The sequence below is a fragment of the Suncus etruscus genome, chromosome 14 (assembly GCF_024139225.1).
Source record: "Suncus etruscus isolate mSunEtr1 chromosome 14, mSunEtr1.pri.cur, whole genome shotgun sequence".
Classification (NCBI taxonomy): Eukaryota; Metazoa; Chordata; class Mammalia; order Eulipotyphla; family Soricidae; genus Suncus; species Suncus etruscus.
In genome coordinates, this window is record NC_064861.1 from 92,871,896 (window position 1) to 92,896,215 (window position 24,320).

General features: G+C 61.3%; 3 protein-coding genes across 4 annotated transcripts in view; 2 read left to right on the forward strand and 1 right to left on the reverse strand.

Moving 5' to 3' along the window:
* Positions 1–4,536, forward strand: part of PRR12 (proline rich 12) — a 35,750-nt gene extending 31,214 nt beyond the window's left edge. For both annotated transcript variants that reach the window (XM_049786167.1, XM_049786168.1), the window contains 5 exons: positions 1,376–1,501; positions 1,948–2,045; positions 2,727–2,873; positions 2,959–3,054; positions 3,698–4,536. In XM_049786167.1, the coding sequence (XP_049642124.1) occupies positions 1,376–1,501; positions 1,948–2,045; positions 2,727–2,873; positions 2,959–3,054; positions 3,698–3,844 (614 nt within the window). In that variant the 3' untranslated portion in view covers positions 3,845–4,536. The remainder of the gene's footprint in view (positions 1–1,375; positions 1,502–1,947; positions 2,046–2,726; positions 2,874–2,958; positions 3,055–3,697) is intronic.
* Positions 4,537–7,870: 3,334 nt separating this feature from the next.
* Positions 7,871–12,383, reverse strand: RRAS (RAS related). Its single transcript, XM_049786204.1, has 6 exons — positions 12,231–12,383; positions 10,625–10,712; positions 10,416–10,518; positions 9,615–9,723; positions 8,310–8,428; positions 7,871–8,218 (listed from the first exon to the last, which is right to left on the reverse strand). The coding sequence occupies exons 1-6, from the start codon at positions 12,381–12,383 to the stop codon at positions 8,134–8,136; spliced, it is 657 nt and encodes a 218-aa protein (XP_049642161.1). The 3' UTR covers positions 7,871–8,133.
* Positions 12,384–14,144: 1,761 nt separating this feature from the next.
* Positions 14,145–24,170, forward strand: SCAF1 (SR-related CTD associated factor 1). Its single transcript, XM_049786169.1, has 11 exons — positions 14,145–14,162; positions 16,273–16,386; positions 16,534–16,582; positions 17,116–17,210; positions 17,353–17,453; positions 17,523–17,626; positions 18,654–21,623; positions 21,765–21,847; positions 22,023–22,235; positions 23,530–23,658; positions 23,746–24,170. The coding sequence occupies exons 2-11, from the start codon at positions 16,279–16,281 to the stop codon at positions 23,935–23,937; spliced, it is 4,044 nt and encodes a 1,347-aa protein (XP_049642126.1). The 5' UTR covers positions 14,145–14,162; positions 16,273–16,278; the 3' UTR covers positions 23,938–24,170.
* Positions 24,171–24,320: the final 150 nt, after the last annotated feature.

Here is a 24,320-nt window from a genome sequence, read left to right on the forward strand (position 1 = left end):
AGAATGATAGAACACCAGGGAGGGTGTTTGCCTTGCACACAGGCCAGTCCAGGGTCAATGATCCCTGGCATCCCATAAGGACCCAAGAGCACCACTAGGAGTGATACCTGAGAGCAGAGCCAGGAGTAAGACATGAGCAATGCTGGTTTGGCCCCAGTAATCAAAAAGAAGAAATTCTTTCACCCATAGCCACTGTCCTTTCTTGCTTTCCCTGCACTCCCATATTCCACCTGAAGTTCGGCTTCTGCTTGGCGTCCTGTGGTGTTGGAGTGGTTTCACTCAGTGGTTGGTTGCCCTGTGCTCCCACATCCTTAGGTGCTTTGTGTTTTGCTGTTGTTGGGCTGATTGGCTTTTTGTTCTTTGGGCCACTTTTGACAATGCTATGTTTAGCCCTTATACCGATGGATCCAGTCTATGCCTGTTTGCCAGAGGACACCTTGGATTTCTTTACTTTTTTTGTTTGTTTGGTTTTTGAGGTCACACACAGCAGTGCTCGGGTTACTCCTGGCTCTGCGCTCAGAAATCACTCCTGGCAGGCCAGGGGGACCATATGGAATGTCGAAAATCAAACCTGGGTTCATCCGGGTTGGCCGTGTGTAAGGCAAATGCCCTACCGATGTGCCATCTCTCCGGCCCTCTTTACATTTTCTTCTTTGTGCATTTTTATTTGATTTTGAATTCCTGGAAACTGTTTGTGGTATCTGAGGTTTAAATTGACATCAGCCATGTTGAAGGAAATACTCTCTGGCCTTCTATTTTTGTGTGGTTTTTGGGCCACACCCAGCAAAGCTCAGGGGCCATGCTTAGGAATGACACATGCAGCCATCCCGGTTCAATCTCTGGCTCCTCATTGTGTCTCTGAGCACAGCTGGGTGTGGTCTCAAAACCAAAAATAAAAGTTTCTCCAATCTCTTAGGCTTTCTTTGGGCTCCCCTTGAGTTCTGTTCTTTGGTTTTGCCTTTTTTGGGTCACACCTGGTGGTACTCACAGGTTACTCCTGGCTTTGTGCGCAGACATCACTTCGGGCGGGTTTTGGTAATCATATGGGATGCCAGGGATCAAACACAGATATAGTGCGTGCAAGACAACTGGCCTCTCTTTAGTGTTATTGCTCCAGCCCCAAGACCTCATTTTTAGTCACTGCTTGACTGATGTATTTCTTGGGGGGTGGGGTGGGTGGAGTGTTAGAGATATGCCTAGAGGTACTCAGAGGCCTTTCTTGCCTCTATTCAGGGGTCACTCCTGGCTATACCTCAGGAACCCTGCCCCATTTGTGCAAGTGATCCTAAGGCTAGGGTCACTCAGGGGTGCCCTTGGACATTCCCTGATGACTCTCCAGTCTGGGGTGGTGAATCCATTTCTCTGTCTCCCCCAGAGCGGGTTGTCCCCGGGCGCCTGCTGAAAACACGGGCCATGCGGGAAATGTACCGGAGCTACGTGGAGATGCTCGTAAGCACCGCACTCGACCCAGACATGATCCAGGCCCTGGAGGACACGCATGGTAAGCCCGGCCCATGTGCGTGGTGGACGCCCAGCTCTGAGGGAGGAGGCTGGGGATGTGGACCTCATAGTCTGAGGGAGGTGGGTGGGAGTGAATTCGGTGGGTTTGAAGGATGGGTGGGGGTGGATCCTGTAATCTAAGTGAGGAGGGTACGGAGGAGATAGACCCTGTAGTCTGAGGGAGGAGGGTGGATGGATGATGGACTCCATGGACTGAGGGAGGAGGTTATAGGTCCTGGCGATATAGATAAGAGGGCAGGAGATGAACCATATGGTCTGAGGGAGGAAGTGGTGGATGGACCTCATAGTCTGAGGGAGGAGGGCAGCTGTTGGATCTGTGGTCTGAGGCAGGAGGACTAGGACTGGACTCAAATGGTTTTGAGGAGCCAGGCCCCTGCTCTCCTGCCGACTTGTCCCCTGACACCCCTAACCCTGCCCCTCCTGCAGATGAGCTGTACCTCCCACCCATGCGGAAGATCGATGGACTCCTTAACGAGCACAAGAAGAAGGTCCTGAAGCGGCTGTCGCTGAGCCCAGCCCTGCAGGTGGGGAGGGGGCGGAAGGGGTCTGGCCCCACAACGGAGCTTTAGGGCTCCCCTGTAGGTGGGGCGTCCGGCCAGAGGTTGAAGGGAGGCAAGGTGGCCCCGGGGTCTCGGGCAGGCCTGCTAGGACATTGTTTTGGAGGGGTTCTTTTGTCGTTGGGGCCATATCCAGCCATGCTTACTTGGGGAGGACTTACTCTGGGTCTACTCTGGGTCTGTGCCCAGGGTTCACTCCTGATAGGGCTCAGGGCCTTATGTGGGTCTGGAGATCGAACGAACATGTGTCAGCCATGTGCAGTGCAAAGCGACACCCTCCTTTCCGAGTCATCCCTCCAGTTCTGGCTCTGGGATGGATTTTAGGCCCTTAGGGTTGGGTTCTGTGTTGGGCCCTTACACTGGCAGTTTGGGTGCACAGGGGGTGTCCGTTGGGGCTGAGAGTTGGAGGCTGGAACTGTCTTTTGGGGAAATATTAGAGGGTTTTGAGAATTCTGTCCTTGGATCTCTGGTTCTGGTCAGTGGAGTATGAGCCCAGAGTCTGGAACTGTGGCTGAAAGTGCTGGCATTTTCAGGACTCCTTGGCAGACCTCAGAGCCCCAGGATCTTGGGGGCTCAGGGACCCCAGGGACCCCTGAGAAGTGAATGGGGGCCTCCTAAGCCTCCTTTGACCGGGGGGCCTTCCCGCAGGACGCCCTGCACACGTTCCCCCAACTACAAGTGGAGCAGAGCGGGGAGGGCTCCCCAGAAGAGGCGGCTGTGCGGCTGCGGCCGGCGGGGGAACCCTACAACCGGAAGACACTCAGCAAACTCAAAAGGAGCGTGGTCCGAGCCCAGGTGTGGCAAGTCGGGGTGCGTAGGGTGCGGAGTGGGGCCGGGGCGGGCTGCCTGGCATGTGGCCTGAGGCTTGTCCCTGCCGCAGGAGTTCAAGGTGGAACTGGACAAGTCGGGCTACTACACGCTCTACCACTCGCTCCACCACTACAAGTACCACACCTTCCTGCGCTGCCGGGACCAGGTGAGCCTCCCCCCTCAGACTAGCCCTAGCCTCCTCCCTCATTTCCAGAAAATCATTCCCTCAGCTCATCCTCCCAGAGACCTAGAATTCTTTGGTTTTTTTGTTTTTTTTTGTTTTGTTTTGATTTCTGGGTCACACCCGGCAGCGCTCAGGTTTTTTATTCCTGGCTCTATGCTCAGAAATCGGACCTGGCAGGCTCGGGGGACCATATGGGATGCCGGGATTCGAACCACTTCTGCATGCAAGGCAAATGCCTTACCTCCATTCTATCTCCCCGGCCCCCTGGGATCCAGACAAATCCTGCCAACTCCCTTGAACCCTTCACTTCCTTGAGACCCCTGCCTCCTTCCTCAGACCATCCTGCCTCCTGCATCAGACATTTACCTTCTCCCTCCCACCTCCTCCCTAGAGAGCCGCTCAAAGCCCCGCCCACCCAACCTGGTCCCGCCCACAAAGGCCACATCTCCTCAGGCTCCGCCTCCCTAGACCCACCTCAATGTCCTGTCTTCTGCCCAGGCCCCGTCCATTCCAGACCACGCCCACAACATGTCTCCCTCTCAGGCCCCGCCCCCGGCCACGCCTCCTCCCTGGACCCACCGGTCCCATGCCTAGTTCACCTGGCCCATCCTTACCTGTCCCGCAGACCCTGGCTGTGGAGGGCGGCGCCGAGGACCTGGGCCAGGAGGAGGTGGTGCAGCAGTGCATGCGGAACCAGCCCTGGCTCGAGCAGCTCTTCGACTCCTTCAGCGACCTGTTGGCCCAAGCGCAGGCGCACAGCCGCTGCGGGTGACCCCCCCGAGCCGTCCTCAGGGCCCTGCGCCGGGGGGGCCCCCCTCCCCGGCCTCCTCACCCCGTGCCCCCCACTGTCCGGTGTACAGAGAAATTATTTATATATATGTATAAATGTCTATTTAGTAACGGTTCTCGCCCGCCCCAGTGACCCCCCCCTCCAAGGCCACCGCCCCGCTCCCCACCTTGTACATAATGTATAGGAAATGTCTACGTATGGCTGAGGGCGGCGGGGCGGCTTCAGCGAGCTGGGGGTCCCCCACCCCTGCACCCCCACTTCCCATCAGGCCAAGATCTTTGCTAACGGCCATTCCCTCCCCAGGGCATTTGGCGTAGGGGTGGGAGGGGGAAGAAAACGCATCTTGTTAATTATTTTTAATCTTATTTATTGTACATAACCGGGGCAGGGACTGGGGAGGTGGCGGGGTGAAGGGTTCCCCCCCTTTGTCCCTCCCACCCCTTTTCTACTGCGGATGTGTCGGTGTCTGCCCCCCTCCCGCGCCCCCTTCGTCGTCCGGATGTGGTTCTATTTTTTATCGGTCACCTGTTCCCCCCCTCGTCCGAGCCTTCGAGCCCCACTCCCTGTCCCCCCAATCCTCCTCCGTCTCTCGCTCTTCTTTGGGCTTCTGTACAACTACACTTGTAAACACTGTACACAACCAGCCAAACAAAACCCCAAACGTCAAAACTCGATCCTGCGGCTGGAGTGTCTGTTTTGCGGAATGGGGGGTCTCAGAGGAGTTGGGCAAGGTGAGCCTGGAAATTGTTTGCTTTGGAGGTGTTGTCTACACCCACTGGGGCTCAGGGGTTACTCCTGGCTCTACACTCAGAAATCACTCCTGGTAGGCTTGGGGGACTCTATGGGTTGCCAGGGGTCCAACCCAGGTCAGCTGCTTGCAAAGCAGATTGCTGTGCTATCACTCGGTAGATTTTTCTGGATCTGGTTGGGAGAACCTTTACTTCTATTATGTCTTTTTTTTTTTTTTTTGTGTGTGTGTGTGTGGTTTTTGGGTCACACCCGGCAGTGCTCAGGGGTTATTCCTGGCTCCATGCTCAGAAATCGCTCCTGGCAGGCACGGGGGACCATATGGGACGCCAGGATTCGAACTGATGACCTCCTGCATGAAAGGCAAACGCCTGGGGCCGGGCAGTGGCGCTGGAGGTAAGGTGCCTGCCTTGCCTGCGCTAGCCTAGGATGGACCGCGGTTCGATCCCCCGGCATCCCATATGGTCCCCCAAGAAGCCAGGAGCAACTTCTGAGCGCATAGCCAGCAGTAACCCCTGAGCGTCACAGGGTGTGGCCCAAAAACCAAAAAAAAAAAAAAAAAAAAAAAAGAAAGGCAAACGCCTTACCTCCATGCTATCTCTCCAGCCCCCTACTTCTATTATGTCTTATGGGTTTTAACACGTTCGCCTGCCAGCTGCCCTCAACACCCAGGCCTGCAGGAGCCAGAGACTGGGGAAAAGGCTAGTTGGGGGGTCTGTTGTGAGGGGCCAGAGTCTGACAGGTGTCTATACCCAAGTGTTTTGAGGCAACTCCATTCTCTGCCTGTTGCCTGGAGACCTTGGGACATCCCATGCTTTCTTTGATCAGGAGGGTTGGGTTTGATCCACAGTACCACACAGACCAGCCTGTGTCACATACCTACACATACATATTTTTTGGTACTCAACTTAGAAGCATTCTGGAACCCAAACTAGAAATTTATAGACCATTGTCTCACTCTGGAGCCTGGTCACATGGTCAGAAATAGGCTCTTGGTGTGCTGAGATGTCTGGTCATTGGGTTTGTTGGTCGTCAGCATTCCCATCCTTCCCATGGAAAATTCTCCCACCAAGACTAAGAAGAACTCTCTTCAAAGAAAGTTCTAGAACCAAGGCCAAAGAGACAGTACAGTAGGTAAAGTGCTTTTCTTCTACTCAGCTGACTCCCCGGCATCCCATAGGGTCCCTGAGCACTGCTGGGTCCAAAAACTAAAAAAAGAAAGTTCTAGAACCATTTTCCCCTATGGGCCTCAGGATATTCCCGGAGGGCTCCAGTGAGACTGGGAGAGGGTTCAACTTTTAGGACATGGGGTCGCCCAGGCAGAGACTACTGCAAGAAAGATTGGCAGTCCCTGCTGAAGATGACAATCCTAGTACCCTGGTTGTATGGGAACCCACCTAGGTGGGATTTGGGGACCACCTAGTAATGCCAATGGCGGTGAATCAGTGACCTTAAAATCATGGTGGCCGGAGAGAGGATCTTAGGCACTTTGCTTGTGGCTGATCCCCATCTGTCTCTGCTATGACACCACGTGGTTTCCCCAAACAGCCCTGAATACCTCCAGGTATCCTAAATCACCCCCATGAAAATCTGGAGTGGGGAGAGTTGAGTTTGGCCCATGAGTTTGGCGTCAGGACTCCTGGTCCCTTGGGTGTATCCTTGGGACAAGTGGCACCCTAGAGTGGAGCCTGGGATGTCAGGAGAACCCTGAGGTTCTGGGATCCAATCCTGGTTTGGTCAGCTTTGGGACTGAATGGTGATGGGATGTTTGGGGTGGCCTTAATCCCTGTGCCTGGTTCAAGTTTAAGCCGGTTTGGCCTTTTATCTCCAGTTACACAAGCTTGAATCTGGTACCCAGTACCAGTCGGAGGTGCTGAATCATTGCCTCAGCCATTGGCTTTTTTTTCTTATTTTTGGTTTTGGGGTCACACGGGGCGCTCTGTACTTTAGGAATCATTCCTGGCAATTCAGCTTTGCCTTCTGTCAAAATCTGGGTTTCCTCTTCCACGGCTGACCTGGGTTCCTCCTTGAGTCCTCCAGGAGCAATTCTTGAGCACAGAGCCAGGAGTAAGCTCTGAACCTTGCCAATGTGGCCCAGAAACCAGGAAAAGAACATGAAAATGATTGTGGTTAAGATGAAGGAAAATCAACTCCTGTTAACCTGAGAATCTGTCCAAGGGCCAAGGAAGAAAGACACAGATACCAGGAGGGTTATCAGGGCCTGAGTGATATTGCAAGGAGGGCATTTTCCTTGCATGTGGCTGACCCAGGTTCAAGCTCTGGCATCCCATAGGGTCTCCGGAGTTTGCCAGGAGTAAACCCTGAGCAATGCCGGGTGTAGCCCCAAAACTGAAAAAGGGACAAAAAGAGGCTCATGATCCAGGGCCAGGGCACACCCTAACCAGGGGCACCAGTAGGGACACACAGATTGGTGCCCAGGAAATGCCACGCTGGGCCTTCCTGGCTTCCTCCCCAGCCACTAACTGGGCAGTTTCCAAACGCAGCTGTCAGTTGTCAACTGGGTTTCTGGAGCCCCTGGCAGGACCCAACCGATGGTAGAGCCGGGAGGGGGTGGGGTGGGGATGTGTGAGGCAGACTATTGGGGTGGGGCTGTGGGACAGAGGTAGCCTGGGGGGGGGGGGAGGGCGGATCACGCTGATTCCCAGGATTGCCAGGGCGGAAGGTTGATCCCGCCAAGGATCCTGCGATAATGAAACCCGGAAGCGGCTATTTAGCTAATCATTGTTCTGGTCCTGGCTCAGCGGGACAGTCTGGGTTCTGGGGACAGCAGCGGGTCACGGCCCTAGCCCTTGTGTCTCTCGGGGCCCTTATTGGGGAGTTTAGCTGTACTCAGAGCTTCAGCCACCGGCAGGACCTATACTAGAACCCAGAAGCCAGGGACGCCTGCACCCCTCAAATCACCTATATGTAAAAGTTCTCGGGAGCACTTGGGGGTTCAGAGTCTGCTGGGAGGCAGCTAACATGGAGGCTGGGAAGCAGATCTGGACAGACCAGCTGGAGGACAAAGTCCCACTTCTTGGGTGAGGTCAAACCTCAGGTGACCAAGGGTAAAATTGGGGTTCAAAGATGATCTGGCAGGGGCTCAGGTTGTAGGACAGTGGGTAGAGCACTTGACTTGCACCTGGGTTCAGGGTTTTTTCCTCGGCATCCCATAATGTCCTCTGAACCCCACCAGGAGTGATCCCTGAACACCACTGGGTGTGGCCCCAAACATTGAAAATAAAAATGCAAAGTGTCCTGTTATATTGGCACAGATGTTTATTCTGGGGAGGGGACTATATACAGCGGTGACCCTGATACCTGGGAGCCCCTCACCCTTACCAGGGGCTTGAGGGGGCAGGCAAAGGGATTTTGGCAGAAGGCACACAGTGGCAGTAGGCCTGAAGGGGCCAGGAAGGAAGGACTGGGGTGTAGTGTGTTCTGGCAGCTCCAAGTGGGGAAACTGAGGCTTGGCTGAGCAGCTGGTCCCAAGGGCTTGTGTGGGGGTAACCCCTCGACCTGGGCTACAGGAGGACGCACGGGCAGCCCCCGCTCTTCTTCCGGGGGGCGCTGGGCGGGCTGGGAGGAAGCTCTTGCTCCTGGAACTGTCTGTGGGGAGAGGCTGGTGAGGTGAGGGGTGGAGGAGGGCCAGGGGGAAGACAGGGAACCCAGAAGACAGGTTGGGGGGTGTGTGGCTCACCGGACAGCCCGCACCAGCTGCTCAAAAGCCTCGTCCACGTTGAGGCGCAGTTTGGCAGAAGCCTCGAAGTAGGCCACATGGTGGGAGTTACTAAAGGAGGTAGCCTCAGACCGGGACACCTGTGGGGGGTGAAAGGGGGTGTCAAGTCTCGGGGGGTACATCTAGGACGGTGGAAAGGCAGGCTCTGCAAAGGAGGGGGTATGGGGTCTCAAGAGTTCTAAGGTCACGGGGCCGGGTAGGTGGCGCTGGAGGTAAGGTGTCTGCCTTGCAAGCGCTAGCCAAGGAAGGACCGCGGTTCGATCCCCCGGCGTCCCATATGGTCCCCCCAAGCCAGGGGCGATTTCTGAGCACATAGCCAGGAGTAACCCCTGAGCGTCAAACGGGTGTGGCCCAAAAACCAAAAAAAAAAAAAGAAGAGTTCTAAGGTCAGAGGGGAAGGTGCTTTGCCTTGCACTGAGCCAACCCAGGTTCAATCCCCGGGACCACACCACAGGGTCCTTCCAGCACAGCCAGGAGTAACTACTGGGCACTGTCAGCTGTGGCCCCCCAAACTAAAACAGTTGCAGGGAGGGGGTTGGAACTATCTCACAGCAGGGAGGCTGTTTGTACTGCTTGTGGCTGACCCAGGTTTGATCCCCAGCATCCCAAAGGGTCTATGAGCCCACCAGAGATGATTCCTGAGTGCAGAGCAAGGAGTAACCCCTGAACACCTCTGGGAGTGCCTCCGTTGCTGATGTCACAGAAGGATGAGAATAGGGGCATGTCTCCTAAAGCCTGAAGCGGAGGCAGCTCTGGGTACATGTCTCTGCTTCAGGGTATCAAGAGCTGGAATATTTATCCAGAGATGGCTGGCAGGGCTGTGAATGAGCAGGGGGACAAAGTTGAGATTCCAGGAGGGAAGGATGGATGGAGTGGCGAGAGGCAGTTTTTAAGTCAGGGGTGGAGAACGGAGTAGTTTTTTGTTGTGGGGGCATACCAGCTGTGCTCAGGGGTTACTTTGAGCTATGAGATCAGGAACCACTCCTGGCAGTGCTCAGGAACCTTAAGGGATGCTGGGGACCGACCCTGACTGCTCTGTGTGCAAGGCAAAAGCCACTCATGTTGTCTTATGGCTCCAGGGCATGAGCAGGGCAGGTTTACAGAGGGAAAGTCCGGAGGTCTGTGTCACTGCAGGGGACCCAGAGGACAGAAAGGAAAGGGAAGATAACAACTCAAGAAGAGACGTTAGAAGGAGGGAAACCATAGGAGGATCTGAAAGCTGCTCATGCCCGGCCCGTCTTGGGGCAGAGGAAGAGGGTTCCCGACCTGGCGCTGGGCGTCCAGATCAGCCTTGTTCCCCACCAACACGACGGGGAAGTCATCGCGGTCCTTGACTCGCAGGATCTGCGTGAAGAGCTTGCTCACTTCGTTGAAACTGCGGAGATACGGGGGCCCCAGGAGGCTTGAGAGGCCCCAGCCCAACCCCAGACCCCCAAGACTACATTTCTGCCCATGCCCTTTGGTTTCCAGCCCTGCCCCAGACCCCAGCCCTGGATTCAGGCCCCGCCCCAGAGTCCCAAATCTGTTTCAGACCACGCCCTCTGGCTCATAGCCACGCCCACATCCTATAAAAGGTCCAAGCCACGCCCACAAGTCAACACTAGTTTCCGGCTCCACCCCAGATTCCCAAGATGGATTCCCAGCCCCGCCTCTAGACCCCAAGCCTGTTTCTCACCACGCCCCTTCTGGTACCTAGCCCCGCCCCTCCAGACCCCAAACTGGGTTTCCGGTCACGCCTCCTGGCCCCGCCCCATGCTCCAAAAAACAATGTTCCAGGCCACGCCCACTGATCCTTGACCAGGCCAATGACACTCAGCACTAGTGTCCAACCCCGCCCCTGCCCTGTGGCCCCGCCTCAGATCCCAAACATGGAGTTTCCCGGCCACACCCCTGGCTCCTGACCACGCCCCTATCCAAATTAGTATTTCTGGACACGCCCACTGATCCTTGGCCTGGCCGGTGACATTCAACACTAGTGTCTGACCACGCCCCCCAGATCTCTCGGCCCCGCCCTAGATCCCAAACATGGAGTTCCGATCCCTGACCCCGCCCCACGCCCCGGCTCACCTCTGCCTGTCGTTGATGGCAAACACCAGCAGGAAGCCGTGGCCCGCGCGCATGTACTGCTCCCGCATCGCCCCGAACTCTTCCTGGCCCGCGGTGTCCAGGACTGCGGAGAGCGGGGCAGAGGCCGCGTGGGGGTCCCCCCTGCCGGCCCTTCCCCTCCCCACGCCGCCCCCCGCCCCGCGATCGCGCCCCCGCCGCCGAGGTCTCACTGTCTAGCCGGGCCGGGATGCCATCCACGGCGCAGATCTTGGTGTACGAGTCCTCGATGGTGGGGTCGTAGTCGGACACGAAGTAGGACTAGGGGGCGGGGAGGGGGTCGTGTGACTGCAGCGCCCGGACCCCCATATTCTCCCATCCAGCTGGGGTGCGGCTCTGAGGTCTCTCCCAGCCACTGTTTTCTGGGGGTGGGTAAAGTCTACCCAGAGGGTGACTCCCGCCAAGCTGTGTGGCCCTGAACTGATTATTTCCCCTCTCTGAACCCCAGTTTCCGCCGTTGGAAAAGGAGCCTGAGGAATGCACTGGTTGGGGGGACTCAGGCCAGGCCAGGGGAAGCTGGGAGCCCAGGACTTGAACACACAGGGGCCCAGCTACTGGGGAGATCCTTGTCCTGAATATCTCCTGTCCCAATCTCTCTCCCCACCCCTCCCTTCCCACTCCTTCTAGAGTCTCCTCCCCAGGGAAGGACCCGGTTCCAATCTGGGGCCGGAGAGGCAGCCCCACCCTAGGGCCAGGCCCTCCCTTCCGTCCTGGGTCCCTGCCCGCCTCCAGCCAGGCCTTGGGTCAGCTTCTGTATCTGCCCCTGGGTGCTAGGGCCCCACAGGCTAGGTCCTTTTCAGACTCTGGCCAATTCCCTTCCACCTAATGCGGGTGCTGGCTGGGTTTCTGGAAGAGCCTGCGACCCCCAGGTTGGGGATCCAGGCAGGGGAACTTGAGGGTATTCCAGAGATCGGGGCCACTTGGCAGCTTGGGGCATTCTCAGGGCTGCATTCTATTTTGTTTCTAGGGTTGGTGTTAGGTGATCGCTGGCCCTGGAGAAAGGGGTTAGGTTTGGTCTTTAAAATACATGGGGTGAGTACATGCTGTCCCCAGTGGGCCAGGCACTTTTTGGGAGTTTCTCATAGCAGATTGGTTCAGTTTAGAGATTCTTAGAGATGCTGAAGAGTGTTTATAAGGACTAAAAGACCACAAGGAGGAAGAAGGGTCTTCCGGGGAAAGTCAAGAATTGAGAAATTTCTTCCAAGAAGATGGTTTCTGGGCTAATCAGGACTTCATCAGGGTTTCAGGGGGCTTAGGGAAGCAGAGTGGAGGGAATAAGCGTGGCTAGTGGGAGGGGTCCTGTTGGGATCCCTGAAGAGGTTAGATCTCGGATCAGGAGGGGTAGAACCCTGTTTAGAGCACAGGTGAGTGTGTTCCTGGAAGGGCTATAGGGACCCCAAACCCTAGGGGAATGCAGGCTACTGGGTTACAGGTGCTGGCCAAAGTGGGGTTCTGAGAGCTCACAGGGGAAGCTAGGATTTAGGGTTTGGGGGGAAATGGGAACCCAATCTCAGGAGGTGCGGGGTGGGGTGGGGTTTGGAGGTCCATGAGGGTCTCAGAGGTGCTTTGGGTCAGATCAGAGATCAGAGGGGAGAGAGAGGTGGGTTCTGTGGGGGCAAAGGCCCGGGGGTGGGTGGGCTCCCAAGGATCCCAAGATTAGGGGAGCTTCCCTGGAAGGTCTTGAGGATGGCTCCAGAGGAAATCGGGGTTCCAGTGACGGGCCCAAGGGCTCAGCCCTAGATCCCCCAGGGCAACCCCCCCGGGGTGAGGGCCCTCTACCTGGATGAACTGGATGGTCAGCGCGCTCTTGCCCACGCCGCCGCCGCCCACGACCACCAGCTTGTGGGTCTCGCTGGGTGGGGGGTCCCCAGGCCCCGGCCCCCCGCCCCGGGGCCGCCCCCGCCCGGTCCCGGACGCCGCCCCGCTGCTCATGTCGCCACCGCTGCCGCCGCCGCCGCCTGGAGCGCGGAGGGGGTGTGGGGGGAGCCGGGCGGGGCCGAGGGGCGGGGCCGCGGCCTTAATTAAGCCTCCTGCATAATCATGAGCTCCGGCCACCGGGGCTGCAGTCTCGGGACACTTAAGGAGGAGGCAAGGCCCGGTGGGCGGGGATATGCTAACAACGGGGCGTGGTCTCTCTCACCGCGGAAAGGGGAATTCCAAGCGGGGCTGGGCTATACTAATGAAGGCGATATGCTAATTTCCTGTCCGGAGAGGCGCCCCGCACGCGGAGCTGTCTGGGGGCGGAGTCATGCTAAATAGCTCTTTGATTCCCGTGTTAGGATTGGTCGAGGAGTGACGCCGGAGGCGGGGTAGGTAAATGAGGTGCTAGAAAGGGCTTTTCAGGGCCCGCTCCTCGTGGCCTTGGGCCAGTGGGCGGGTTTCGCCCCGACGTGCGGCCGTATATAGGCGCGCGCTCGGGCAAAGGGGTGCGGCGTGAATGCGAGCTCCACCTCCGCCTTCCTGGGTTCCTCCTGGCCGAGCTTTCGTTCTGGGCGTCTGTCTGGGTGTGCAGGCCTCGGTTGTCCGCCCGCCCAGACAACTCAGAGTGGCTTCCGGCCCTTCTCGCTAGCCCCAGCTCAGCGGAAGACAGGCTTGGGAGGGGAGCGAGTCCCAGCGGAGCGACCGCGGGCTAACGGGCCAGGGCGGAGCCGTGAGATCACTGCATTCCTGATCCATGAGCCAGCTCGTCCAATCCGGGACGTCTGGGTCACGAGGGGGTCCGCCCGCCCGCCCGCCCGCGCGGGCCAGGATTCCTGAAGGTTGGAGGAGGAAAGCTTGGGGGACCAGAGTCCTAAATTCCGAAGGAGAGAGGCAGGCTGGAGAGCTGTACGTGGGGGGGACGGGAAGGGGAAGCGCGGATCGGAGGATCTTTGGCCCTCGGGTATATAAGCCTAAATGCCCTGGATCCAAGGGCACTGAAGTAGAAGGTTAGGGGCTTGAGATCCAGCATGAGTCCGAGTGAAGAAAGACATGGGGAGCTCGAATTTTCCCTGCCTGGGGAGAAAGACGTCGGGATCCGGACTAAAAAAATAAAAAATCTATTCAGAGATAGCAGGGAGGTAGGGCGTTTGCCTTGCATACAGAAGGTCATTGGTTCGAATCCCGGCATCCCATAGGGTCCCCGAGCCTGCCAGGAGCTATTTCTGAGCATAGAGCCAGGAGTAACCCCTGAGCTGCTGGCTGTGACCCAAAAACCAAAACCAAAAAATAAAAAAAATCCGAGAGGAGTGAGAGTCTGTAGGGCCGAACTCATGGATCCTAAAGTGGTTTTCACGCTGCGGAACTACAGCTCCCATGCTGCACTTCGGCGACAGCCCCTTGACGTCACTTCCGCTCCTGCTCGCCGCTCTTTCCACGCGCGCGGGGCACTATGGGGGCATCCTCGCGGGCTGAGCCTTAGCCCCGCCCTCTCACCTCTCACCTCACCGCTGTTCCCCCTTACCCCACCCCGCGCGACGCAGGCGGCGCGGACTACGCCTCCCGGCGTGCGTCGCGCGATGCGTGCTTAGCCCCAGAGCGGCGCCGCGCGGCCTGCCGGGAAGCCGAGTCCAGCACCTTGACGCCAAGCTTCGCGTGTAGGGCGCTCGGCACTACATGTCCCGGCAGGCTGTGCGGCTCCGTCGCCCCGCCTTTTCCGCCTCGCTCCTCGCGCGCCCCGCCCCAGCCCGCCCCGCCCCGCGCCGGGGCCGGAGCCGCAGCCCGAGCGGCGGGGTAAGATGGCGCTGGCGGCCGGGGCCGCGGGGCTCGGGCCCATCGGGGTGGGCGGGGCGGGGCCGGGCTCGCTGGTCGTTCCCGGCCGCTTCCGACGATCCTCGGGTGCTCGCTGGGCTTCGCTGGCCGCCTCGGGCCCGGCCGCGGCGGCAGATCCGGGCGCCGATCCGGGGGCCTTGGCCTGGCCCCGGGGCCGCGTCTGTGCCGTAGTTGCCGGGGGACGTCCCCGGGCCTGGGCCGAGGCTGGGGCGACCCTGCGGGGCTCCAGCTACCCGGGGCAGGGCCCTGCCGATGGCCGATCGTCTCTCGGGGTTCACCGGGGCCCTGGGGCTGTCTCGGGGGTTCTGGGGCCATCTTGAGGTCTGTCCCGGGGCCGTCTGCGGGGCCCTCGCCCTCTCGGAGGGTGCTGCCGGCCAGCCGAGGAGCGTCGACACCCGCCGACCCGAAGATGCGGCTCTCCTGCCCCTGGGCCCGGGCCATTGAGCGTGGGGGCCCGTAGAAGTGTTTCTCCTAGGCCCTGCGGGCGGAGGTGGCAACTGGGGGTGCTCCCGGGGGTGCCAGGGGAGCTAAGGGGCGCTGAGCGTCCGGTCTGGCTTTCCCAGGGGCCCGCCAGCTTCTCACGCTGACATGACAGCACAGCAGGCCAGGGCCACTTAGGCGACGAGGTCTGAGGGTGTCTGCAGGTCTGGTTGGGGGGGAGCATTTTAATACCCCCACTCCCAGCATCAGAATTGGGCAGAGAAAAAAGAGTTTGGGGGGGGGAACTGTGGGACATGCACCCCAACACACACACACCCATAGCTAGGATGGAACCCCCCTCCCCGGGAAACAAACTGTGTCTTGCTCTGGCAGTAGAGGAGGTGTAAGAGGAGGGTGTTAGAGCCAAGCCGGCTTTTCCAGACCACATCTCTCGCGAATTATTCCCAAGGCTTTTCTTTTTCTTCTTTTTTGTCCTGGACCTCCAGTAAGAAATAGGTCTTGCACAGAGCTATTTGCATGGCAGAATGTGTCTCGCTGCCCTCCCCTGTTGCAGACATTTCAGTCTTGTCCAGGGAGGTCGTGGCATCCCACAGTGGTGTCTCCAAGGGTACCCTGGTTGGGTGCTTCCTTAAGCAGCTTTGTGAAAGGCTGAGAAACCAGGATACGGGAGGGACCTGGCTGCAGGGGTTCCTGGACTGTGTCTGCAAAGCTGAGACCGGGGCATCTACTTGCAGAGGTGTGGGGGGGGCCCTGTGAATGCCACCTCTGAGCCTTGGAGCTGGTGGTGCTTCTCCCCCAGAGGATCTGGAGAGGAGCTTGGGACTGAGAATTGTCCCCTGAGGCTTATCAGGGCTGCTTGGGAGTGTCTCTGGGAAGGAGCCTCGGGCTCTTAAAGAGCAGGGAAGTTCCCTGCTCCAGGACTGGGAGCAAACTTGGAAAAATCTGCCAAGGAGGGTGACCCGGAAGAGATCTTTCCCCTCTGGAATGCAGCTTAGGGGGAGGAGAGGTGGCGGGGAGGGGCGCACTTGGAGGGGAAATGGGGCATTCTGGGCGAGTTCTTGTCCCCAAGTTGGAATCCCAAGGCCTTGTTTCTCCCCTTCACTGATGCAGGCTGGGAGTTGGGGGTCAGGGAGTGGACTCCCTCTAGACCGTTGAGACTGGCCTCGTGGTAGCTGTTCCTTAAAAAACAGGCTCAAGGCATGACAGAGGTTCCAGGGTTAAGGGTGGGGGTCAGTCTCTGTCACAACTGGTGCCCACTCGCACCTGGAGCGGGATAGAGGGCCAGGGGTGCCCCGAGTCTCACTGGTATGGTGTGGGCTGCCCCCAAACCCAAAACCAAGAAGAAAAAAAGCCAAGGTGCATTCACTGGTTTTGTTTTAGCCTCATTTGAGCTGCTAGAAATGAGGGGCCTTTAGGGAGTCCCGTTTCCTTTGAAGCCCCCCCATCAGTGGGAGACAGGTGTGTTTTAAGGGTCACACAGGGTGCTCTAGACGTGTTTCCCACAGGCCTGTTTCCAGAGATGTGTGAGATTTGGGGGGCATGGGGATGCGGCGAGGAGGGGAATGAGACAGGCTGAAATGACCTCCCTCTGCTTCCCCCTGACCCCCAACTCTTGCCCTTCGCCCTGCAGGTGACCATGGAGGAAGAAGATGAGTCTCGAGGGAAAACAGAGGAGTCAGGCGAGGATCGGGGTGACGCTCCTCCAGACAGGGACCCCCCGCTTCCTCCTTCTGCCTTTATTCTGGTGAGGTGGCCAGAAGGCCTGGAGTTGGGGAGGAAAGGCTTGAGGGGGCCTGGGCTGGAGCCCTGCACAGGGCACCCCTGTACACTAGCCTGCCGATGACCCCCTCTCCCGTTTCTCTGTCTCTCCTCCCTTCTGCCTTGGCACCAGCGGGCCATTCAGCAAGCCGTGGGGGTTTCTCTGCATGCTGAGGAGAAAGGTAGGTATGCTTCTGCCAGCCCTCACCTCTGCACGCTGGTGGGTCCCTCCCATCGGGGGGGTTCCTAGTCTGGTGGAGAGAGATGCAGTCAGTTAGGGCCTGAGGGAGACAAAGGGTTCCCCATTCCTGGCAAGGTCAGGAGGCCCCACTAAGCTAAGGTAAAAGGGGCCCCAGAAGGCTTCCTGGAGGAATTGGGTCTCTTGAGAGTTTCCTGGTGAAGAGGCCACACGCAGGCACAGGGCCGGGAGCAGCAGAGTCCTGAGGCAGGACCTTCCTGAGGTACAGTTTTTGGGGTTCTCAAGCAAGGCTTCTTGTCCCTGAGGCTCTGGTTCCTGTCCCCACAAGGCTCATAGGCTAGGCGTACTAGTCTTGGTCCCCGGCTGGGGAGCAGCAAGCAAGCAGGTGTAGCTGAGGCCAGACAGCAGCCAACCTTGGCTTCCAGGCTGGGTCAGGCCCCTGTCTCCAAGCACTTCCTGCCCCCAATCTTGGTGTCCAGAGCCCCTTCAATTAACCCCTGTCGCCTCTCTCCGCAGAGGCCTCTGGGTGCCCGGGGCTTCGATGGAGGCGCTGCCGAAGCCCTCGGGCTGAGTCGGGTCCCCGGGAATCAGGCGGGACCGGCTCTGCTACTGTGAGTAAGAAGAGGGGCCGGGAGGCTGCTCGCTGACCCCCCGGAGATGAGATGGGCGTGGGCTCTGGGAGCTGATGGGGGCAGATAGATGTGGGGGGCTCAGGACTAGCTCCTGAGCGGGCGGGGGTTCTGCCCTTTGCAGGGGATGGATGTGGCAGCCGATAGCTTCCTGGCAGGACTAGTGAACATCCTGGAGCCCCCGGACACGTGGGTGCCCAGCCACCTGGACCTGCGGCCCGGCGAGTAAGTACAGGGAACCCTCTGGGTGTGCCTGCCACCCTGCCCTGGCTCACTCATCCCTTGTGCCCCCAGAGGTGAGGACCTGCTGGAGCTGGTGGCCGAGGTTCGGATTGGGGACAGGGGACCCGTGTCCAGCTTGGTGCCCCGACTCAGGGCCTGGAGGACGGGCAAAACGGGTATGTGGATGTGAGCCAGACTTTGGGGTGTGGGTGGAGAGAACAGGTGTTGGGTCGCTCCAAGTGGTCTTGCCTGGTGGGAAATTTTGGGGCGCTGCACCTAGCAGTGTAGGCACAGTAGGGACCATGCAGTGTCTGGGCGGTGCTCCAGCACTCTGGGCTCTTCTCTGCAGGCACAAATTGAGATGGCAGGGTTCCAGGGGTGCAGCTTTTGTGTGTTTTTTTTTTTTTGGGGGGGGGGGCCACACCTAGCGGTGCTTCGGACTTACTCCTGGCTCTGCACTCAGGGATCACCTTTGGTGGACTCGGGGATTGAACCCTCTTGGCCAAGGTCTACCTACCCTGCTCTGGCCCCAGGGAAGAGGAGGTTTTCCCGACTGTGAGCTGGGCCTCAGTTCTGGTCCTGCCTAGGAGTTGCCCTGTCTCCAGGGAAAAGTCTTGGGGTACCCTTGGCGGCTGGGCAGTTCCACTGCCATCCCCAGCATAGCCTGCTTGCTGGATGTCCCTGGCATGCCTCACACCCGGGAGATCTATGTCTCTCAGGTCTGCTCTTCTAGAACCTTCCAATATGCCTGGCACGGGGGAGATAGTGGCTCAGCTCTGTGGAATGAATGAGCCCCACGTCTCTGCAGGAATTGAGGCACACTGGGCCGGGCTCCACTTCCTTCCAACATGAGGGCTGGAGCCCCCACCAGTGTGCACCCTGGGTGCTGAGGCCGAGGGGGGGTACCATCAGAGCGAGGGCTGGGACCATCTAGCTGGCCACTGACTGTCCCAGGTCTGCTGTTTTCTGCTGGGGAAGGTGGGAATGACGCTGTTTTACTTTGCTGCCATAGGCGGTGCAGCTCCTGGCCTTCTGAGTTGCCTTTCCCAGGGGGTCCCTCTCTGAGCCACCCCAAGAGGAGGGGCTGCCCTGAGACTCAGTGATCACCCGGGTCCCTGCCTTCTGAGCCTCGGGGTTCCTGGTCAGGCCAGGGAGAAGATGCCATGTCCCCTGACCCCCGTCCCCCTTTGCTTCCTTTTGCAGTTTCTCTGCACATGGCCCGGCCGGCCTGTGCCCGCCACCTCCTCACCTTGGGCACCGGGGACGGGGGTCCCGCTCCTCCGCCCGCGCCCTCCTCCGCCTCCTCCTCGCCCTCCCCGTCCCCCTCCTCGTCCTCCCCGTCCCCACCTCCGCCCCCACCGCCCCCGGCCCCGCCCGCGCCCCCGGCCCCCCGCTTCGACATCTACGACCCCTTCCACCCCACCGACGAGGCCTACTCGCCCCCGCCGGCCCCCGAGCAGAAGTACGACCCCTTCGAGCCCACGGGCTCCAACCCCAGCTCCTCGGCGGGGACCCCCTCCCCGGAGGAAGAGGAAGAGGAGGAAGAAGAGGAGGAGGAGGAGGAGGAGGAAGGCCTGTCCCAGAGCATCAGCCGCATCTCCGAGACCCTGGCCGGCATCTACGACGACAACAGTCTGAGCCAGGATGTGCCGGGCGAGGGTGAGGAGGAGGAGGAGAAGGAGAAGGAGAGCCCCCGGCCGGACCCGCAGCCCCCGCCGGGGCCGCCACCCCCGCAGCCGCCGCCCACGGGCCCCGGCACCCCGCCGCAGGCCGACTCCACGCGCGCCGAGGCCGCCCCGCGCCGCCGCGTCTTCGTGCTGGGCCCCGAGGCCGAGGCGAGCCGCGAGGGCAAGGTGGCCGTGGAGGTGGTGACGGCGGCGGCGGGCGGCCCCGGCGACTCGGAGATCGAGGAGGGGGAGATCGTGCAGCCCGAGGACGAGCCCCGCGTGGCGCTGGCGCTGTTCCGGGGTGCCGGCGGCCGGGCGCCGCGCCCCGCGCCCGGCCCCGCGCCGCCCCCCGCCCCGCCGCCCGCGCTGCGGCCCGCCGAGGGCGACGACTTCCTCTCGCTGCACGCCGAGTCGGACGGCGAGGGCGCCCTGCAGGTGGACCTGGGGGAGCCCGCGCCCGCGCCCCCCAACAGCGCCGCCAACGACGCCCGCTGGGCCGGCCTGGACCTGCGCCGCAAGATCCTCACGCAGCGGCGGGAGCGCTACCGGCAGCGCTCGCCCTCGCCGCCCGCCGGCGGGCCGCCCGCGCCCGGCTCAGGGTCAGGACCGGGCCCGGGCCCGGCCAGCGGCTCCTCGGCCTCCCGCAAGAAGTCGCGGCGCGAGCGCAAGCGCAGCGGCGACGCCAAGGAGGCCGCGGCCTCGGCGTCCTCGTCCTCGTCCGGGCCGGCCGCGCCGCTGGCCCCGCCGCCGCCCCCCGCCTCGGCCTCCGCCTCCAACGCCGCCGCCTGGGACTCCAAGAAGCACCGCGCCCGCGAGCGCAAGCCCGGCTCCTCCGCGCACGCCTCGGCCTCCTCCCGCCGCCGCTCCCGCACGCGCACCCGCACCCGCTCGCGCTCCCGCTCGGCCCACCGCCGCCGCCGCGCCTCCCGCAGCAGCACCGAGCGCCGGCGGGGCAGCGGCCGCCGCTCCCGCTCCCGGGAGAAGCGGCGGCGGCGGCGGCGCTCGGCCTCCCCGCCGCCCGCCGCCACCGCCTCCTCCTCCTCGTCCTCGCGGCGCGAGCGGCACCGCGGCAAGCACCGCGACGGCGGCGGCAAGAAGAAGAAGAAGCAGCGCTCCCGCTCGCGGGGCGACAAGCGCGGCGGCGACGGCGACAAGGGCCCCGCGGCCGGGCCCGCCGCCTGCAGCTCCGCCGCCCCGCTGGGCGCCGAGCGCGACCACCACCACCGGCGCCGCGGGGCCGTGCCGCCGTCCATCCAGGACCTCACGGACCACGACCTGTTCGCCATCAAGCGGACCATCACCGTGGGCCGGCCCCTGGACAAGGCCGACGCCCGCGGCCCCTCGCCCGGCCCCGCCGCCTCGCCCCGCCGGGAGGTGCTGTACGACTCGGAGGGGCTGAGCGCCGAGGAGCGGGGCGGCAAGGCCGGCGACCGCGACAGGGACCGCGACCGCCGCCGGCCCGGCGTGGCCGCCTCGTCGTCGTCGTCCTCGTCGCGGGACAAGGGCTCCCGGCGCAAGGCGCTGGACGGGGCCGAGCGCGACCGGGAGCGGGGCTCCAAGAAGGCCCGGCCGGGCAAGGAGTCGGCGCTGGCCCTGTCCGGCAGCGTGGCCAAGCCACCCGGCGGCAGCAGCAGCGGCGGCGGCTCCGGGTCGTCCTCGTCCTCCTCGTCGTCCTCGTCGCGCAAGGTGAAGCTGCAGTCCAAGGTGGCCGTGCTGATCCGCGAGGGCGTCAGCAGCACCACGCCCGCCAAGGACGCGGCCGGCGCCGGCCTGGGCTCCATCGGGGTCAAGTTCAGCCGCGACCGCGAGAGCCGCTCCCCTTTCCTCAAGCCCGAGGAGCGGACCCCGGCCGAGGTGGCCAAGGCCACCCCGGGCAGCGCCAAGCCCAAGAAGGCCAAGGTCAAGGCCAAGACGGGGGCCAAGAAAGCCAAGGGGACCAAGGCCAAGACCAAGGCCACCAAGACCCGCAAGAAGGGGCGCAGCGGGCCGGGCAGTGCGGGCAGCGGCCCGGGGACCCTGAAGAAGTCCCGCGCGGACAGCTGCAGCCAGGCCGCCGGACTCAAGGGCGCCGACGAGGCCTGGTCCGGGGAGGAGCGTGCCAAGGCCCCCAGCACGCCGCCCCCCAAAGCCACGGCGCCCCCGCCCGCACTCACGCCGGACTCCCAGACGGTCGACAGCAGCTGCAAGACCCCCGAGGTCTCCTTCTTGCCCGAGGAGGTTTTGGAGGAGGCCGGGATGCGTGGTGGGGGGGAGGAGGAGGAGGAGGAGGAAGAAGACGAGGAGGAAGAGGAGGAGGAGGAGGAGCAGCAGCAGCCGGCGACCACCACGGCCACCAGCACGGCCGCCGCCGCCCCCAGCACAGCCCCCAGCGCTGGCTCCACGGCCGGGGACTCGGGCCCCCTGGAGGACGGGCCCGCTCGAGCCCCGCAGATGCCCGCATTGGCCCCGCCCATGCCCTGGAACCTGCCAGCGGGTGTGGACTGCACCACCAGTGGCGTCCTGGCCCGTGAGTGCTGGTGGGGAGCAGGTGGGAGGACAGACAGGCCAGGGGTGCGGGGAAGCCTAAGTTCTCAGTGACCCCCGGCACCCCCATCTCTTCTCCCATCGACATCCCTGTCTCCCCCTGTCGGTTCTTGGCCCCCCGCAGTGACTGCACTTCTTTTCAAGATGGAAGAAGCCAACCTGGCGAGTCGGGCCAAGGCCCAGGAGCTGATCCAGGCCACCAACCAGGTAGGCACCCTGGGGAGACACCCCTTGGACCAGTTTACCCCGGCCTGGCCTGGGCAGTGCTGAGAACTACAACTCTCAGCAGGCCTCGAGGCAGGGGCGCATTCCATGAGGTGACCGGGACTGGTGGCCATATAAGCCTCTCTTGACTCGGTTCCCCTCTCCTTGCTTCCCACAGATCCTCAGTCACAGGAAGCCCCCCTCGGGTCTGGTGACACCGGCTCCCGTGCCCACGACGCTGGGCCTGCCCCCTGGGCCTAGCTACTTGCTCCCTGGCAGCCTCCCCTTGGGGGGCTGCGGCTCCACCCCTCCCACCCCCACCGGGCTGGCTGCAGCCTCTGAGCGGAGGGAGGGCAGCAGCAGCTCAGAGGGACGTGGAGACACGGACAAGGTGAGCCAAGTCGGAGTGGGGTTCTGTGAAGTGCACAGGGCCGGGGGCAGGGGGGATGAGTGCCGCCTGCAAAGGTGACAATCCCTGGCACCCCATATGGTCACCACAAAAACCAGGGGCATTTGACAAGGTACGACCCCAGGAGACTGGTGGAAGCGAAGGCCTTTGCCCCGCACACAGCCAACCCTAGTTCCATCCCAGGTACTGCAGATGATGCCCGAATACCACCACCCGACACCAAACACTACACTTCATCACCAGCTAAAGAGCAGCTGAAGGCTTCTTAGTGGTTGGGACCTCAGTTACCCCAGGACAGGCGGGGATCGGCATTCTCTTCCTGCCTGTTCCCCCAACCCCCTAGTCCCACCAGGCCATGATCAGCCTCCACATCTTTGCACTCCCCAGAAAGCCCAAGGAAATCGGAAAGCGGAAAGCTCCGCTGCTCCCACCCTCAGAGCTCTGGGTCCTGCTGGTGGTGGTGGATCCTGACCTTTGCCTTATCAGGGAGGGCTCTGGGCCCAACTCATTGGAAGAGACCCACTTCTGGTGGCCTCTGGAGGCTGGAGGAGGCGCTGCCCGTGTTTGGGGTTCCTCGTTTCCCTACCCATGCTCGGTGTCTCTGTCCTTTGGGCAGTGGGGTTGGCAGTGGGGGGTGCATGGGCCTCACAAGTACGGGACCCTCAGTTCTGGCCTAGGCTGCCTGGAGGGGACCCGGGACAGTAGTGACCAAAACAGGAAGACAGGGAGGTTTTTTTTGGGGGGGTCACACAGCAGTGCTGGGGCTGAACCCAGGTTTCCCACGTTTGCTTGAGCTCCAGTCCTTTGGGTGTCTCCTCTTCCTCTCCTGGGGGTGGGGGCACATTATAGTCACACCCAGCAGAGATACAGGCTGACCCAGGTTCTACACTCAGAACCACTCGGTGGGGCTTAGAGATGCTGAGGATCAATCTCAAGTCACCACGTGCCAGACGAACGCCCTCCCTGCTGTGCCAGCATTCTGGCCCTGAATGCACTCTGGGTGTCCCCGGGACTTAGTCCGAGAGCCCTCCCCAGGGACCAGCCAATGGCAGGGCTCATCGTCCCCTTGGCCAGGAGGCCAGGGACCTTTGTCAGTTCTATCTCCCAAACGCCAAGCCACCAGCTGCTCTCTCGGGGCCGGATTCTGGTCACCAGCATGGCCAGCTGATCTGGCGTCTGTCTTTGCTGAGCCGCTCGGGGGAGCTGCGCCTTGACGGTCTGGGGTGAGCACCCCAGAAGCTGAGCCCTGTCCTATCCTGTCGTGTCCTGCCCGCAGTACCTGAAGAAGCTGCACACGCAGGAGCGGGCGGTGGAGGAGGTGAAGTTGGCCATCAAGCCCTATTACCAGAAGAAGGACATCACCAAGGACGAGTACAAAGACATCCTGCGCAAGGCCGTGCACAAGGTAGGTCGGGCGTGGAGTGGAGGCGGGCACCAGCACCCCCCCAGGGACGCCTCTAACCGCGGCTGCACCCCCCTCGCGCCCCCCCAGATCTGCCACAGCAAGAGCGGCGAGATCAACCCCGTGAAGGTGAGCAACCTGGTGCGTGCCTACGTCCAGCGCTACCGCTACTTCCGCAAGCACGGCCGCAAGCCTGGGGACCCGCCCGGACCCCCGAGGCCGCCCAAGGAGCCAGGGCCCCCCGACAAGGGTGGGCCCGGCTTGCCCTTGCCCCCTCTCTGAGCCCCACGCAGTCCCCCTCTTTGCCGCCGCCTTGAAATTCTGGACATATTTATGGCTCCACCTCCCCACCTCCCCCCCCAAGTGGGACGATGGGGGAGTCGCTGCGAGGAAGAGGAGAGCCCCCAACCCCCTGCCCCCCATGCCCTGCGTCCTGGTCCCCCCATCCCGGTCCCATGCCCACCCACCCCCCATTCGTGCCCTGCCCTGTTTCATTAAAGATTTCATGAAATGTTCCCCGATCCGCACTTTTGCTTCCAAGACCAGGTAGGATGGTGGGGGACACACAGTGGAGGGGCCCCTTTAGCATATGAGTCAGTAATAGAATGGGGGGCACTTATCCACTCTCCTGAGAGGGAAACTGAGGCACAAAGCAACCATCTGGT

What these genes read in the sequence shown, in the direction of transcription:
- RRAS (XM_049786204.1), bottom strand. Translation starts at nt 12,383, where the DNA reads ATGAGCAGCGGGGCGGCGTCCGGGACCGGGCGGGGGCGGCCCCGGGGC. An exon ending in TGACCATCCAGTTCATCCAG is followed by an intron (nt 10,713 to 12,230) that starts GTAGAGGGCCCT and finishes CCCGCCCCCTAG; the next exon opens with TCCTACTTCGTGTCCGACTA. An exon ending in CATCCCGGCCCGGCTAGACA is followed by an intron (nt 10,519 to 10,624) that starts GTGAGACCTCGG and finishes CGCTCTCCGCAG; the next exon opens with TCCTGGACACCGCGGGCCAG.
- SCAF1 (XM_049786169.1), top strand. Translation starts at nt 16,279, where the DNA reads ATGGAGGAAGAAGATGAGTCTCGAGGGAAAACAGAGGAGTCAGGCGAG. An exon ending in CTCCTTCTGCCTTTATTCTG is followed by an intron (nt 16,387 to 16,533) that starts GTGAGGTGGCCA and finishes CCTTGGCACCAG; the next exon opens with CGGGCCATTCAGCAAGCCGT. An exon ending in GCGGGACCGGCTCTGCTACT is followed by an intron (nt 17,211 to 17,352) that starts GTGAGTAAGAAG and finishes TGCCCTTTGCAG; the next exon opens with GGGATGGATGTGGCAGCCGA.